The sequence below is a fragment of the Pinus tabuliformis genome, chromosome 8, assembly GCF_031772625.1.
Source record: "Pinus tabuliformis cultivar Carrire ecotype Pingquan chromosome 8, CPIR1, whole genome shotgun sequence".
NCBI classification, from domain to species: Eukaryota; Viridiplantae; Streptophyta; class Pinopsida; order Pinales; family Pinaceae; genus Pinus; species Pinus tabuliformis.
In genome coordinates, this window is record NC_142294.1 from 185,894,368 (window position 1) to 185,913,283 (window position 18,916).

At 40.5% G+C, this 18,916-nt stretch overlaps 1 protein-coding gene across 3 annotated transcripts in view; it reads right to left on the reverse strand.

Annotated features, from left to right (window-relative positions):
* Nucleotides 1-8,793: 8,793 nt before the first annotated feature.
* The window catches only part of NUA (nuclear pore anchor), a 340,816-nt gene continuing 330,693 nt past the window's right edge, over nt 8,794-18,916 (reverse strand). For all 3 annotated transcript variants that reach the window (XM_089371934.1, XM_089371933.1, XM_089371932.1), the window contains exon 49: nt 8,794-9,160. In XM_089371934.1, coding sequence (XP_089228060.1) covers nt 9,101-9,160 — 60 coding nt within the window. In that variant the 3' untranslated portion in view covers nt 8,794-9,100. The remainder of the gene's footprint in view (nt 9,161-18,916) is intronic.

An 18,916-nucleotide genomic window follows, 5' to 3' on the forward strand; every position in this document is an offset into this window, starting at 1 on the left:
GGGAAGACACTTCAAGGTAAAAGCGGATCATGATAGCCTTAAATACTTTTTAGAACAAAGATGATCCTCTGAAGAGCAACAAAAGTGGGTCACAAAGATGTTGGGTTATGACTTTGAAATCATCTATAAAAAAGGGAAGCAAAATGTGGTGGCAGATGCACTCTCAAGAAAGGATGAGGATGTGGAAGCATTGTTGTGCGCCATTTCTATTATCCAACCAGATTGGATAAACGAAGCAAGGGAGGAATGGAAGAATGACGAAAATAATGGGCACTTATTCGAAAGTTACAACAAGATTCCAGTATGTCTGATACATTTAGTTGGCAAAATGATTCTTTATGGTACAAAGATCGCTTATACCTCTGTAAGAATTCCCAACTAAAACAAAAGATTCTTATGGAATTGCACACTTCTTCCTTAGGAGGACACTCAGGATTTTAAAAAACTTACCACAGGGTTAAGAAGGAATTTTTTTGGGATGGCCTTAAATCGGATATTCAAAAATTTGTGTCGGAATGTTTGGTTTGCCAACAAAATAAAGTTGAAACAATTAAGACATCGTGTCTATTACAACCTTTATCCATTCCAAGCCAACGTTGGGAGGAGGTTTCAATGGATTTTATCACAGGTTTACCCATGTCTGAGGGAAAGAGTGTCATCATGGTGGTAGTTGACAGACTTACCAAGTATGCACACTTTTGTGCATTATCACATCCATTTAAAGCCAGTACGGTTTCTACTGCATTTATGGAAACAATTCAAAGTCTCCATGGAAACCCAAAGATTATTATAAGTGACAGAGATCCCATTTTCACTAGAAATTTTTAGACAGAATTATTTTCTTGTCTTGGTACTCAGTTAGCTCATAACTCATCTTATCATCCTCAATTTGATGGGCAAACTGAGATAGTAAACAAATGTTTGGAAGGATATCTTTGTTGCTGTGTATCTGATAAACAGACACAATGGGTCAAATGGTTGCCTCTCGCTGAATGATGGTATAACACTTCCTTCCATACAGCAACAAAAATGACCCCATTTATGGCACTTTATGGATATCAGCCACCATCCATCACATCATATTTAAGAGAAAATTCTAAGGTTCAAGTAGTGGAACATCACATCGAACATCAACAACAAGTCCTCCAACTCTTAAAGGATAACCTCGTGTTGGCACATAAGAGAATGAAACAACACGCAGATCAACATCGCAGCGAAATAAGTTTTGATGTAGATGATTGGGTATTCCTGCGGCTACAACCATATAAGCAAATGTCCCTCAAGCAAGCTAAGAAAGATAATAAATTATCACCCAAGTATTATGGTCCGTACAAGGTCTGCAAAAGATTGGTACTATGGCATACAAATTGGAGCTTCTTGCAGTGTCTCAATTGCACCCAGTTTTCCATGTTTCATGTTTAAAGAAGGTTATAGGCGACAAGCTCCCAGTTCAAACAATATTGCCAGAACTTGACGACGAAGGAAAAATTATATTGGAACTAGAAGCAGTCACAGAAACAAGAACTCAACAGCTACGAAATCGATCAATTTCAAAGTATCTTATCAAGTGGAAGAACTTATCTGCTGAAGATTCCACATGGGAGGATGAAAATTTTATACAAAAGCATCCAAAACTTGTTGAGGATAACAATTTTTTTGAAGGAGAGGGGCATGTTGGGTCCCTATACTACTAGTAATTACCCCATTACTATTGTAGTTGCATCCCTTATTAATATTGTTGTGCCCCTATTATCCCCATATTGTTATTACTGTGCCTCATAGAATCCCTCTATTGTTATTTTTGTGGATTTATATTATTATTGTTAGGTTGGTTGGATTATATTGTGACTTCTTAGACTCCTATATATAGAAATGAGGTTTTGTCATTTGAATCATCCAAGAATTGTTCATTTATGTAATGTAAAGGAGGTTGCCCCCTCGAAGAGGCTAAATTCAAAGGCGTTGATCTATCTTTTCTTGAGCTGGTTTCATAACAATATGAATCAAATGAGTTCAATGACTATTGTAAAGAAGATAGCATTAAGAGGGAAACTACTACCGCATATACTCCTGAGAAAATGGTGTCGCTAAAAGGAATAATCGTTCTATTATATAAGCCATCATGCTTCATGATCAAAGCCTTCCGAAGTTCTTATGGGATGAAGCTGCCAACATTGTTGTGTATGATCAAAATAGATGCCCTCATTAAGCCCTGGACTCCAAAACTCCCGAAGAAGTTTTCACTAGTAAGAAACTTCATGTTTCTCACTTTAGAATTTTAGGTAGTCTCGTATATTTTCATGTGCCGAAAGAAAAGAAAAGCAAATTGGATGCATCGGGGAAGAAAGGAACATTTGTGGACTACAATGAAACTTCTAAAGAATATAGAATCTATGTGCCTAGTCAAAGAGAAGTGGAGATAAGTCATGATGTCACCTTCGATGAAAATGTTGCCCTGAGAAAGATTAGTAACCTTCATATTCCAAGGAAGGACAAAGAAGCAGATTTAGGAAAACAGGGAGAACTGGAGGATGAGTCGATGCTTGATGTTGAAGAACCAATGTATCCCATTGATCCACATCCTCATGAGTCGTCCTCCTAGAAAAGGAGACCCTCATGGCTTAGGGAAACTCTCGAAGATGCCAAGAGGCATGTTGCACCAAGGGGGGCATTTCGTTAAAGCAAGAAGTCGAATAGGTACCAAGGGTAATTCACTGCTATGAGCACCATTGTTCAATCTAAGCCTTGCACAGTCGAAGTTGGTAAGCACCAAGTTTGAAAAGATGCTATGAATGAAGAGTACGAGTCGATTATGAAGAATGACATCTAGGATGTGGTCCCTATACCCAAGGAAAAATCTATTGTCACCTCGAAATGGTTGTACAAGATCAAGCATGGAGTTGATGGAAGTGCTAAAAAGTTCAAGGCTAGATTTATTGCTCGAGGCTTCTCTCAAAAGGACGGTGTGGACTACGCTGAGATATTTGCACCTATTGCCCAATATACCACCATTCGTTTGATTATAGCCCTTGCTGCCTTGCAAGGATGAAATCTACACTAGATGGATGTCAAGATGTCTTCTTACATGGTTCAATTAAGGAGGAAGTCTATGTCGAACAACCTGAGAGTTCAAAGTTCAAGAACAACAAACACTTGTATGCAAGTTGAAGAAAGCCCTCTATGGGTTGAAGCAAGCTCCCCGAGCTTGGTATGAGAGGATCGAAAACTATCTGATGAAGTTGAGATTTACAAGTGAAGTTGATCCAAACCTTTACTTTAAGGTTGAGAATGATAGACCTCTCTTCTTGATAATTTATATGGACGATCTCTTTCTGACAGGTGCAAACCCTCTTATTCATCAATGTAAAAGAGAGTTGGGTTCTGAATTCGAGATGAAGAACCCAAGATTAATGCATTATTTCCTAGGGTTGGAGGTCTAGCAAAAGCCAAGAGAGATATTCCTTTCTCAAGGAAAATACAGTGTGAAGCTACTTAAAGATTTGGGATGTTGGACTGAAAGTCCGTGACTACTCCGATGGAACTTAACTTCAAGAAGTTATGCAGAAGTGTTGTTGGGCTCGATTTGGGAAATCCTTCTAAGTATCATCAACTCGTGAGGGGCCTAATGTTCTTGGAGAACTCTTGTCTGAACATATGCTTTGCACCAAATACATCGAGTCAATTTATGGTCGAGCCTCATCACAGACACTGGATTGCTACCAAGCATCTTCTGAGATATCTTTGGGCACAATCACTTACAGACTGAGATACACTGCTGGGAATGTCAGGCTCCATGGTTATTCTAACGCTGACTAGGTTGGCAGTGTGTTGGATTGTAAGAGCACATCAAGATGTTGCTTCTCACTAGGTTCTGCTTCGATATCATGGATGAACAGGAAGCAAAAATTGGTTGCTTTGAGCATCGCCGACGTCGAATATATCGTTGCTAGTATGGCCTCCTGTGAAGTTGTTTGGTTGAGCAAGCTCTTTAGTGAGTTGTTTGGACATGTGTTGGATACCACCATGATCTTTTGCGACAACCAAAGTAGGATTCGTCTTTCTAAGAATCCTGTGTTTCATGACCGCTCCAAGCATATTGATATCAAGTCCACTCTATCAGGAATATGGTACAACGAGGAGCAATAAAGCTCCGTCATATTGGGACTGATGATCAAGTCACAGATATTCTTCCGAAGCCCCTAGGGAAGGTCAAATTCTTAACCTTTCATGAACAACTTGTAGTCCTGGAGAGACCCTCTTATGAGGGTACCGTTTGAGCTGGATATTAAACTTTGAGAGCTCCATGGGGCTTGGAGTATTTCTTGGAGCAATGAGAGACCATAGGGTGAGTGGTTCACCTTCCCCTAGTGGTGTTTGATGTATAGGGCGAATGGTTCACCTTCCCCTGTGATACCCCATGTTGATATATGCATAGGATGAGTGGTTCACCTTCTCCTATGGCATATGAGCAAGATGAGTGGATCCTACCCATGCAGTCTAGGACTCATGGGAGGTACCTCTTATCTGGCCAATGAGTAGGGAAATGAAGATAGAGACCATAGCACTGACGTGGACACATCATGTACTACAATACTCCCTATGCTAAAATGTTTGATATTGATATGAAATCAATGGAGACTGACTTCGGGTCAATAGAGAGTAGTATGATACACTCTATTATTGGAGACAGACCTCGAGTCAGTGCAGAATAGTATGATACATTCTCAGTCATTTCTTTTTCATTATTTATTCATGGTTCAATAAAGCAGCACAGAGCAAAGCAGGGATGACAAATGGTACAGATTGTCAAATGGTTTGGCACGTGGAGTTCTTCCTAGTTGAGAGGGAGTGTTAAATTTCACAACTAAGGCCAAACTCTAGCTTGGACAACTCATATGATGCAGTTGATATTTGTTATTGGATTCCTCTTTCTGAGAGGTGTAGGATTGATCTAAAGATCATCTCATTTTGACATGTACAAATGGAATTATGAATTTATTTCTATTATGGACAAATTGTCAAGGTCGGCCAGCAAACTAATGTAGGCTCACAAGCCCACAAGACATGTCTTTTCATCCTCAACATTGCATATAAATAGGAGCCTCTTCCTCATTTGCTCACTCATCTTCTGACACGTCTCTCTCTAGCTTGGACAACTCATATGATGCAGTTGATATTTTTTTAGTGGATTCCTCTTTCTGAAAGCTGTAGGATTGATCTAAAGATCATCTCATTTTGACATATACAAACGGAATTATGAATTTATTTCTATTATGGACAAATTGTCAAGGTCGGCCAGCAAACTAATGTAGGCTCACAAGCCCACAAGACATGTCTTTTCATCCTCAACATTACATATAAATAGGAGCCTCTTCCTCATTTGTTCACTCATCTTCTCACACGTCTCTCTCCCCTCAACTAATTAGGTACGGATTTCTAGGCAGCCTCTCCACGTGCGAAGAAGACTATAATTTTTTGTTTGGGTGTTGACCAAATTGCAGGAGGGTTTGATCAGTGTTGACCAGGCAACTGTTGCCTTGATTTGATTGCATTATTGTCGAGGATATTTTTGTTTGGGTAAGATGCATTTTTGGGCATAAAAATCGAGGCAATCCGAACTGTTTGACCAGCGTTGACCGCAGGAGGGTTTGACTTTGAATTGACCAAGTTTTACCCAGTTTTTCGAGACTATTTTTAGTTGATTTGGATCACTGGGTTTGACCGAGTTGTTTTGGAAGATAAATTCTGCCCCGTTAACAAGCATTGACTTTCTAATTAGGCTTGCTATGGCTGCTATTTGCTGGGATAGATTTGACTTTGATTGTGCACGTGAATTTTGCATATTGTACTCTCTACTGAACTTTTGAAAAATAATAAGAAGACTTGACCGATGTAACGCGCCCACCCGGCTTATTTGCCACGTACTCCTAATGCACGTACTCCTACATGCTGTAAGGTTACTTGATATCCCACGGGCCCATGCTGCAAGTTTGAAATATGCATATCCCCCATGAGAGTGTCAATGGATCTCCCCCCACGGGCTAATGAAGCAGGACGTTGAAGGCAAGACAGAGGAAGCACCAGTGGTTGTCGAGGTTGTTGACGAAGGCACTCACCAAGATGTGACCTATGGCACTATAGGTAGTGCACTAGAAAAGCAGGCGAGAGATATGGACAACATGTAAGATCTGTATGGAGAGAGGTCATACTACCACCCAACTAATATGGTACCACTACAGCGAGGATAGAGACCAGGTCCACTCCTTCATCCACCAAATCATCCAATGGGGATAGTGCCACTATAGTGGGGTATCAGGCCTATAGTATGGGATCACCCTTTTCATTCTAGGTAGGGTGACGGAGGGATCATACCATTCGAGCCTTTTCACACTTTGGAGGTCATCTTATTACGTAGACAAGGATCTTAACCCATGGTGTTCCTTCCGCCCTTCTCCTTGCCCTTTGCCCAAACCCTACCAGGGGGTAGGCGGGTACGGAGATAAACCACCCGGAGCTGTCGAGTGAAGGACTAGTCCCTTTGGAACCTCTCCATTCATTCTTATGATACCAATTACCCCCGGAGGGGGGGCATGGAAGAAAATCCAATCCCAGATCCAAGCAACTGGAGAAGACAATTAAGCCATTTCACCCCAATATTGGCATTGGAACGGAGTCTTAATACAGAGGGATTAACCCGAACAAGGGCTTTGAGTGCATGCAGTTTGATATGATGTTTCTAAGAGTTCAGTGTGTGTGTTCAACAGGTAGTAGCTGCCCAGTTCCAGTACCAATTCATCGAGGAACAAATGAGTCAAGTAGACCCAGCCCCAGGGGAATATGGTGCATCGGAGCGGGGAAGAACTAAATAAGTCGGTTTCCCCACATTGGGGTTCTTTCCCTAGTATCCACCAAATATTGTGTCCTCTTGTCTTGGCTTGTCTTCCACTGTTTTTATTTATATTGTATCTGCATTTACTATCATGTTAATGTGATTGCTAATCTGGATATTGATATTGAGCTAATAAAAAGATTGAAGTAAATTGCTCTTGAGTATAGAACATACCATTGTTAACTAAAATTAACAGAGTGCCATGATTGCGAATAATGACAATCCTTCCATACTTTAAACATTTTGGAAACCCTCAGCCATTTTTCTTAACCCAAACTACAAAGAGACTCTTTTCTATAAATCAAACCAAATTATAATCAACTCTAGTTAATCTCATGGCATGATTAGACCAATTGTGTGACAAACCAGTATAATTATTTTATGTTTCAAATCGACTTAACCTATGAAAATTCAAGAAAATAAATAAATAAATCTGGAGACCAATAAGATTCCATATGTTAATTATCAATGATCATTTCTTATAAAATCATCGTTTTGCTCAGAAATAAAAAAAAAATAGACGACATAATAAGACTATGGCTGTGGCTCTCTAAAACCATAATTTTCTAGAATTTGCACAGAAAGACCACATCTACATCCATGCCTATACTTTGCCAAGAGCATGCATCCATGACCATATGAAAACCTTGAAAATCACATCCACTATATACATAGATGGAGCCAAACTAAATGTAAGCAAGTATAGCGAGTTGAATTTGACCGGGAGAATTGACTTCCGTGGTTCAAAATATAATTCTCATATACCCACTAAAATCTACATAATTTGTGCACAAGGGAAAAACATTAGAAAAGTCGTTTCTTCTAAATCTTCCTGTAAGATCCATTACTTGTTAAACATTTATATTCGAATCCAATTATATTTACAGAATATACTGCATTCGATACAGCCAACAAGATTCGTTATGTATCAAATTCAGTTCTCCTGTACAAACATCTAACTTTTCCTTGAATGCTGAAATCCTTTAGTAGAATATTTGATCATGACATGCGAGTCCTTGTCATCGTAAGTTCCAAGGAATTATAATCGTTTGTCATGCTAAACTTGATGACAGCAGTCGGGCAATTCCGTCCATCCATTTTCAGTACCCATGACACCAATTTTTCTACTTTGTAATCAAGACGTTTTATTAGTAAGTTGCCTTTTTGTAAATGAAGAAAGACACGCTAAGGCATCGTTTCTGGTTTCATTACACGGCTGCAATAACACTGTGATGGTGAAAGATATCATCACGCCGTCTTTAGTTTGAATATCGCGTAGAAGACAGCCAGCAATATTTGACTGAATATCAAATAAAGGCACCTAAATATTACATGTAGTCCAAAAACACATACGAAGCCATGCAACAATGATTTAGTGGAAACAAAAATTTGCGTATCTTTGCCTACGTGCAGCTTCTGTCTTTATTAAATCCTAAAGGCTCGTCTTCACTTAAAATTGAATATTTCGTACATTTATACAATCTTGTAACCTGAATCTAGTACCACGTATATCTGTGGAGGTTGAAATATGTTTTATACATTTTCCTTCAAATTCAAGAAACACCTTTTTAACAAGGAACAACGCTTCGATTTGTTCCAAACAACTTGATTGATATCTACAAATAGTCCTACCAACAAGACATGTTTGACCATAGAAAAAGATAAGTTCTGCCAATATCTGATCCTGCTATTTGATACCATAGATCTGTAGATTGTTGTCAGCACTTCATTTACCAACAGCATGCCCTTATTCTTCCCAAAAAAGTTGACTTGCATGTAATTGAAAAAAGTGCCTAGCCAGAACATTATCTAAAAAAATGTATTCTTCAGAAAAATTATTGTTTCGCACACAGTAGAAAAATGGATCCATTTCTATCAGAAAAGACTCATTGCCTACGCCCATAAAAGATTAAATTTCTCACTTTTCCAAAGAACAGGATGTGCTACATGTAACCAGTTTATCTCCCTAGAAAGTCTTTTTTTTACAACGCTCAATTTCAAAGCGGACATCTCAGTTCGAATCCAACTAAGAAAATGGCCTTACAAAATGTAAGTTTAATTCCTCAGCCATCTTGAAAAACCCTCCAAAAATAGGCCATTACCCAGTCATTGCACCAAAAAAAAGCATAGCTGGCACGAAGTAGCTTAAAATGTAATTCAGCTATTTGGAAAAGATTGTGCATAACAACTGAACCCACATTGATAAAGACCCTACTTCCCTTGTGAATCATCTGCAGTAGAGCCACGTCCACGGGCTGAACCTACTCCTCTCTGCAATATAACACCCCAAATTTATGCACCTTAATATCATAATTTTTTTCTCCACAAAAATTAAATTCCATTCTCAATTAGGCCTTCGTGCATTAATGAAAGCACCTTGCCTCTTAGTTACGTAATACAATGATTAAGAACATAAAGCATTCAAACAATTGAACAGATACCTCAGAAGAAAGACGCGGAACCAACTCAAATAAAGGGCATAATTTATGAGAAAACTGTCATTGGATAAAGTAGTGGCTGTAAAGCAATACAAATAGACAAGAACGAAAATAATACAACATATCAGCTCACCAACATAATCACCTGACCTATTAACAGAGCCAGTATTCTTAGAACAATAAGCAAAGAAAATCACAGTTTAGATAGGGGGATTGTGACTTTCAATTGGATCAGCCCTCCACAAGCTAATCCAATCTGTCACACGTCAAATTCACATTGAAGCTGATTGGCAATTTTGAATCGCAAGTCAATCAAATCAGGCAAGTTTGTATTTAAAAGCAATTTTTGTGGGTTGTCATTCATTTTATTATCCGTCTAAGCTACTATATCCTCTGCCAAGTGACCAACAGTGACAAACATCGCTATAGGAGGATAAAGTAAACCAACGCCATCCACCAACGTTGCTCGACACTAGGGCATCACTAGGGCATCAAAAGCAGCTGGGTTTTACTTAACATGTAACTGTTACAGGCCTGTTTTAGCTCACTGCCTCTCTTTGCTGATGTATCTCTGACTGAGAATCTCTCTCTCTGGAAGTTGCTATCGTTGCCCCTCAACTACAAGAGATCTCCTCAATGGATTTTTCCTCTTGAGAACTTTTCACTTCAGAAAATTAATTTCCTCTATCTCTTTGTGTGTTTTCTAAATGACCCTCAAGCCCCTTCCTGTTGGACAACCAACGGCCTAGATTAAAACATAATCAAAGGCTCAGATAGTTTTCGCTTGATCCGTGGCTTTTTCTAGAAGTTTCACTCTTGATTAGATTAATACCGATTAATATTTTAATTTCCTAAGTTTAGACTTAGGAACCCATTTAAAATATTAATTATTTTAATAAAATCACTTCTGAGTGGAATTTCCCAAAACACATTCTGGGTTCTTTGGAATATCTGTGCCCAAGCCTCCCTGCAAAATTTGAGGCCTAGAGCACATCCGATGCTACCCCAAATTAACACTCCCTCTAAGCGAGGAATGTGCTCTAACAATATACGTTGATGCATACTGCTCTGACTCTAAAAGCATCGTCCCTTGTGTCACTGATGTCTAACATGTTGTCCACCAACCACTGCATTGTCGCTGCAACTGTACTGCTGCCTTTGACACTGCCACTGCCAATGCTACATCTGTACTGCAGCTCCCTCTCAAATGTTGCATCTGCTATGTTGCTAACACTGCCACTGCTAACACTACATCCGTACTACAACTCAGTTGTTGAGAGAAGCAACTGAAAACACCCAAAACTGGATAAGTATCCAGTGGATACACCTCGGTGCTAAAATCCTGACTATTGCTAGTCCCACACTCTCTTCTGAAGCCACTGCGTTGTTGAAGCTCTGCACTGCTGCCTCTTTGCTCTGCGATGCTCACATTCTGGCGCTACTAATCACTGCATCTATCAAATCAACACTCCATGGCACCAATTGAAACTCCACCATCTTCCTACTACTGATCATGGGCTCCCGTAGCAAGGTGATGATCCAACGGGTGGGCTGCTCAAGGATCCCGCCCATTTGTAGCTCTATCGAACTACAATTCTATATCAGCCCACCTCCCTCCTCGAGGTATTTTGGCTGTGATGGCGAATTCCTCCTATTCCATCTTTGCGGCTATAACCTTGGGATCATGCTTCTCATCCTTTGTCCTTTTTCTTCAAAGAAAATTGGAATTCATAGTGGCCCATCTTGCCACATCTGAAGCACTTCACTTTGAAGACGTACTACCTTTGTCTCGGTTGCCCCTGCTGTCCATTCGATGCAAGGGTTGCGTTATCCTCCTCTTCTACTTTGGGCTTCAACCCAGTGTTGTTGCTGCTCCTATCAAGTTTGACCTTGAGCAGAACTCTCCTCAACTCTTCTTGTTTCAGAGCTGCCCACATCTCATCCCAATTTGGCAATGTTGCTCTGCCCAAGATACTCTGGACAAAGATTTGCTACTCATTCGAGATGGAATTTAGAGCTAGACTCAGTAACTCTGAATCCTAAGGTGTACCCCGCAGCTGAAAACTCATCATGGGTCTCCTTCAATTTCGTGAGGAATAGATCCACACGTTCTCCCTTCTGCATCTGCGCAGATCTCAACTTCTACTCTAAGTACATGTTTCGCTGCTCGGAAGATCCCTGATAGAATGTAGCCAAGGAATCCCACATTTCCCTAGCAGTCCCTTTGCTAGCAACGCGGCACACCACGTGATCCTTGACTCCATCCAGGATCATCCTCCTTGCCTTAGCCATCTCAGCTCTGTACTTCTTCAGCGAATCTGAATCCGCCTTGACAACTACCACATTATCAACATACATCTTGAGGGCATGCTCATCTAGAAGGAAGGTCATTCTAGCCTTCTAGATGGCATAGTTGGAAGCCCCATCCAACCTGTCATGATTGCTCATTCCACTAGTTGCCATATCCTCCGAAAAATGTCGAACAACTTCCTCTTTCTCCCTACTGTGTAGCTCCTGCACTCCCTGATGGAGCTAGTAAGTTGTTGCTCCTCTACTGCTCAACAAATGAGAAATATTGATTTCCTCGTAAAGAAATCACTGAGAAAGTATTCCCTCACTATGTGATTTGCTTCTTCCTTCTGATGACTTTTTTGCCCAACACTCAGTTTGCAGAGTAGCTCCCTTTGCCTAGGCAAGTTTTCGATCTGGCAACGTTGCCTCTCTGTCGACTCACTTAGAGAGAGACAACCTCAAAAATATAGCCCTCCTGGCTAGAACTGTGCAATCCCTCAAGGGATTCAAACTGTTGCTTGCTGCAGCAAGTTGGCCCTTGCTTCAGTGCTAGATCTGCTCTTCCTTGTTTCACATCAAGAACTCCGATACCATGTGAAAAATCCTAGATCTAACAATCTCACGAATCCTACTACAACTAGCTGAATCTACTTCTCCTAGATTGTAAATTATGTTACAAACTTATTTCAAATTTCTAACAATCTCAGGAATCCTACTACAACTAGCTGAATCTACTTCTCCTAGATTGTAAATTATGTTACAAACTTATTTCAAATTTCTTCATGAAATATCAAAGCAGATCACTGAAGTAGCCTACCCCAAATTAAATATGATTTTGAAACATAGAAACTAACCAAGGAAAATAAAAACACATAGGACAGTTATTTTTGGACAAAAGTCCCCAGAAAAACCCAATGCAGGAAAACCAGTGCAGCAACTTTGAGGATTTATTATTATTAAGCAGTAGCAAAATCGGAAGACATCACTGAATACCTCACAGGGTTATTCAGTTATAGAGAGAAATACTAGCAAAAGCTTTGTGATTTTTACCTCACACAATCACTGAGAAATCCTCGTTGATCCAGCCCCAAACTCACTGCCCCCTGGCTTTTTTGGCTGCTTCTGCACAATGTCTGCGTTAGCCCAACGTCAAGCTCTCTAGGTGTTGTGTCACTTCTCTCGCTCGTCGATCGGCTGCCTACGAAATTCAATTTCTGCCTCCTAATCTCACACACCGGCTCCTGGCTTCTGAAAATCAAATTCCTCTGAAGAATTCAGACTCCTCTCTCTCCCTCTGCATTGGTTCTGCGTGGCCCTTTTGGCCCTGCATCAGCCTCTGTGTCAAGGCTTCTAAATCACTCAACACCTCTCTCTGGTGATGTATCTCTGACTGAGAATCTCTCTCTCTGGAAGCTGCTATCCTTGCCCCTCAACTGCAAGAGATCTCATCAATCGATTTTTCCTCTTGAGAACTTCTCACTTCAAAAAATTGATTTCCTCTATCTCTCTGTGTTTTCTAAATGACCATTAAGCCCCTTCTTATGTCTTCTTGTTGGACAACCAACAGCCTAGATTAAAACACAATCAAAGGCTCAGATCATTTTGGCTTGATCCGTGGTTTTTCTAGAAGTTTCACCCCTGATTAGATTAATACCCATTAATATTTTAATTTTCCTAAGTTTAGACTTAGGAACCCCATTGAAAAAAATAATTATTTTAATAAAATCACTTATGGGTGGAATTTCCCAAAACACTTTCTAGGTTCTCTTTGGAATACTTGTGCCCAAGCCTCCCTGCAAAATTTGAGGCCTAGAGCACATTCGATGCTACCCCAAATCAACAGTGAGAATCATTTAAAAACTCACACAGACCAACATGAAATTAATCTGGCCATCGATTATGTTTTAATCTTGGCTATTGGTTCTCCAACATAAAACTATAAAAAAAAGTCGATGGGTAGATGGAGAACACACCAGTGCAATACTCAGATACCTAGGTAGATCAATTTTCATAGTGGTTGATGTTCAGCATGAGAAGATAGTACCAAAGGGTGAGTTGCAGGGGAGAGAGAGAGAGGGCATTAGCAATAGTTTGAGAGTGCATGATAAATTTTGGAAGGCCCAACGTGAGAGAGGACACAGTTCATCAGGACACTGCACAGAGGATGCTGCAGTGAGGCCAGCGTAAAGGAAGAGGGTTCGTTTCGAGGTGAGAGAATCGTTGTGGATAGTGAGAAATTTAGTGCTAAATTTTTCTCATTGTTTCTTTCTTTGTTTTTGTTGTCTGATATCTTGTACATGAATTAATGCTGAAGAATAATAAAGAAACCCTCATATGCTGCACCGGTTTTCCCACACTGGGTTTTTCCGGGGCCGATTGTCCAAAAATAATTGTGCTAATGTGCTTATATGTGTGATAGCATTTCTTTAATTTTCCTTGCATTTATTTTTCCACAAATTTAATTTGTGAAGGCTACAATGTATTTATTTCGATATTTGCCATAAGAAACAGCAAATAATTTGTTTAATTTATTTAACAAATAGAAGAGATAATATTAGTTACTGCAGTAGGATTCTAGACTTCGGAATTTTCACGCAGTATACAACAGTCCAAAGAGGTATTACTATGTATTTGATTTTGTGAGGTTGTTTTGATGCAAGGAATGGAGTCCTAGTATGCACAATTTCTATTGGGCATTTGTCGACTATTGGAGGGCAGCGTGCCCAAGAGTAGCCCTAGAGCAGTGGACAAGAAGGACTTTGGTCAACTGTGAGTTGGGTGAAGTATTGGCAGTGGAAGTAGCTCCTTGATGGACAAAGGAGGCTACTAGAAGGAGGCAGATTGGAGCTTAAGGTTTGGCCAGCCAGAGACACAGATTTGACACCTTGTGTTCATCATTGGAGAAGCGACATTTGATGGTGATAGGTGGCATCCCTCCTACTGTATGTTAGTCTTCATTGGAGCACCATATGAAGACTATAGTGGGAAGACAAGTCCCAAAACAGATGAGGAGAAATAGTGGGCAGAAGCCCCTATGTGTTGATGATAGATGGAGTTATGATCACCTAGAGGGTAGATTGTGGAGACCGAGTTCGGTGGCCTAAAGGAGTTGGTGCAATGAAAAAGGCAGGCGTTACAGATTGGGAACGAAAGACCCACAGATTTACAGGATATGACAAAGTTGTGGTCATGCACTACATGAGCTAGACCATCATATTATCTTGTATTTTGTATTCTTGTACGTGTGGATATTTGAGGGCCATTATCCCTTGTATGGGGCCCTAGACTGTTGTATTATTCAGTTGGACTAATATAACAGATTGGGTTATTGTACAATATTGTGTAAAAGGTTGTGCATATTTTGTGCACTAATAGATTTACTGTTGTTTATATTCCGTTGTACAAAGCAACTACGTTGTGATTCTTGGTTTGGTAGCATCAACGATTTAAGATTTTATCCTATACACCAAGATTGTGGAAAAACAACGTTGTATCAAAGCGTGACTGAGCTACTTTGAGAGACATTGAATCAGAGTGTGCACAACAACGTACATCTTAAAAGGGAGTTGGTCACATTGTAAGTGAAGGACTCACTACAATGTCGAAGTTGCAAGTTGGTCACCATTACGAGGACAATTTGGAAGGGTTGTTCAACTATAGTCCATGGAAGGAAAGGATCAAGTTCGTCTTACAGGTCAACAAGATCTAGGAGTTAGCCAAGAAAGCCCTCAAGAAGCAAATTAACCTTAAAGAGTTGGAAGTGTACGAGGAATTGGATACAAAGGTGAGATGTGGATGGCTCTTCAAAATTTGTTCCAGATTAAGAAGGAGAACTCGCTGCTAGTATTGGAGGACAAGTTGAAGTCCACCAAGATGATGAAGGGTGAAGGAGTGAGTTTGTATCTGACAAGGTTATCTTAAGTCAAAGATGAGCTTGTTGTTGTCAATGTGAATATTTCATATTCTAATATGGTGACGATTGCTTTGAAAGGGTTCACCAAGGAATGGACACCCTTCAACAAGGGGCTTGTTGACAAAGAGAAGTTACAAGATTAGAATAGGCTATGGGATGACTTCATTCAGGAGGATTTGCGAGAGGAGGATCTTCATCCAAAGAAAATGGCTTCACATGATGACATGGAACTTGCAGCACAAATGAAGTGCAAGCAGAAGGACTTCAATAAGATCAAGTGCTTCGGCTATGGTGAGATGGGTCATTTTTCGACAAGATGTTCGAAGAAGAAGCAGGGAGATGACGCGAAGAATAAAGGGAAGCAGGTTATCGATGTTTCCACTTCTACTGAGATAGACGATCTCACCAAGAGGTTAGAGAAGGAGGACTTTGCCTTGATCTCTCATTTCTCGAAGGGTACCATCGTTGAGGCTGCATTGTACATGGGTAGTGGAGCATCCAAACATATGACATGGTCATAGGAGGTATTCGAGACTCTAGCTCAGTGGGACTCGAATTTGCACATGGTGTTGGGCGACAAGAGTCGGAAGAAGATTCGAGGATCGAGATTTGTGCCATTCATGATGGAGTCAGGGCATGTGATGCGATTCTAGGATGTATTGTTTGTACCAGGACTTAGATATAGTATGATATCTGTCTCAGCGATCGAGCAAAAGGGGTTTGGGGTCTTGCTCCAGAGTGGGAAGGTGAGACTTAGACCAAGAGGCTTTAGCTCCGTAGGTGTGGTGATTGGAGTTAGAGAGCACAGGCTATACAGGCTGACAGGTAAGCCTATGTATCATGAGAAGAGGAAGGAGGAGGACCAAGCGCAGATTCAGGAGAAGCAGGTACAGGTGCACCTTCATAGGGGTAGGTACAGATTTCAGAGAGTGGAAGACATTTCGAGAGAAAAAGAAGCAGGAGGCTTCCATTGACATTGACACTTTCGTGAGAGGCGTAGTCCATGCTATAGGGATTGTTGTAGTTCTGGGCACCAGAAGTTGGGCGAGTGTTGTGAGCAGTGATGATGATGAGCTACTTCCTAGTCTTCGAAGTACTTCCCTCGATAAGAGGGAGTGTTGATTTTGGGTAGCTTGGGAGGTACTACAAGCGCTAGGGTTTGGGGTTTGGAGGTTGGGGTGCCAAAAAAGTACTTTGTGGGCTTGGAACCCAAGATGTGGGCTTTGCACCCAAGCATGTGGGTGTGAATCCATGACGATTTTTGGACATATGATAATTTTAGGTGACAGAGGAACCAGAAGCATCTAAAATGCTCAAATCTAAGGTTTTGAACTTGAGATATGAATTTTTTATTCTAGTTGCGGGTTAATGTGGCACCAAAAGGAGGCCAGCTTGATGTTTTAGAGTTTCCACAAGTTATGTTGTTGACACCACATGAGTTAGTATAAAAATGAGTGATGTTGGAGGTCATTCCTCACCATCCAAGTGCATCAAAAACACATCAATACATCTTTGAAATTGGTCGCAGGAAAGGGAGGACAAGGCATGGAGGAGGAGGACTGTTTTGGGCATGTTTTTCCTTCATTGCATGTCCTAAGTGACAAAACTTTTAATTTGTTTGTGGTTTAAATGTAAAATACACAAATGTTTTGTAAGTAATATTTTATTAATAAGATGAATGTACAAGTATTTATGAGTGTTACAATGAGGGTCTACTTATATACCTAAGCAAGTGCCCCTTCATGACTGGACTTGTCTTTTAGACATGCCTTTCTATTTAACTAACAACTATTTAGAATATAACTATGATTATTTTATTATTTATATTTATTTGCATTTATTTAATTTTATATAAATTATATTCATAACATGCGAGCAATGATGATGATGATGAGCTACTTCTTAGTCGTAGAAGTACCTCCCTTGCTAAGAGGGAGTGTTAGATTTTCGTAGCTTGGGAGGTACTCAAAGCCCTAGGGTTTAGGGTTTAGAGGTTGGAGCGCCACAAAAGTACTTTGTGGGCTTGCAACCCAAGATGTGGGGTTTGCACCCAAGCATGTGGGAGTGAATCCATGAGGAGTTTTGGACATATGATTTTTAGGTGATAGAGGATGCCAAGAGGAATCAAGAGCAGCGAAAATCACTCAAATCCCAGGTTTAGAACTTGAGATATGAATTTTTTTATTGTAGTTGTGAGTTAATGTGGCACCTAAAGGAGGTCAGCTTGATGTTTTAGAGTGCCACAGGTTATGTTGTTGACACCACATGAGTTAGTATAAAAAGGAGTGACGTTGGAGGTCATTCCTCACCATCGAAGTGCATCAAAAACACATCAATATATCTCTGAAATTGGCCGCAGGAAAAGGAGGACAAGGCATGAGGAGGAGGATTGTTTTGGGCATTTCTGGAGGAAGCCGCAGTGGTGGAGAGCATTTATGGGTTGTTTGTGACAAGTTTTAGGGCTTCCTTCTTGTGATTAAGGGTAGCAGCTGCTACAGCAAGGTGACTGAGGCATACTCGGGTGCAAACAGAGGGCTGGTTGGTGTGTTTTGGGGCTAGGAATAAGCCCTAGGGACAGCGAGTTGGAGTAGCAAGCCTAAGAAGGAAGGCCACAACTAGGAGCTGATTGGAAGGGCTTAACAAGGGTTGTTAAGAAGCCCTAACGAGGCAGGCAAAGTGACAACAGTATATAGCAGTCCAAAGTGTTATGTATTTGATGTTGTGTGGTCATTTTGATGCTAGGGATGGAATCCTAGTGTGGACAATTTATATTGGGCATTTGTGGACTGTTGGAGGGCAGCGTGAGAGTGCCCAAGAGTAGACCTAGAGCAGTGGACAAGGACTTTGGACAACTGTGAGTTGGGTGAAGTATTGGTAGCCAAAGTATCTTGTTAATGGACAAAGGAGGCTACTAGAAGAAGGCAGTTCGAAGCTCAAGGTTTGGCCAGCCAAAGGAGAAGATTTGACGACGTGTGTTCATCATTGGAGAAGCAACATTTGATGGTGATAGGTGGCAGCCCTGTGTTGAAATTTCTAAGTATTACCCACTAGAAATTTTATCTGTATTCTCTGGTTTATTTTGCCTACTTGTTTAATTACTAACAAGTTATTTAACCATATAAACTCTGAAATAAACACAATACAGTCTCAACCATCTACAGATCAACAGCGAAAAGAAATAGGCAAACACACAAGGGACACCGTTATTTTTGGACAATCGTCCCTGGAAAAACCCAACTTGGGAAAACCGGTGCAGCAGTTCTAAGGGTTTTATTATTAAGTAGCTTTTCTTGAGTACATTGGGTGCCACACTAGCTCACCCGACAGAGAAAAATAATCTGGCAATAATACCTCTCTTCGGAAGCAGATATTCTAAAAGTCTAC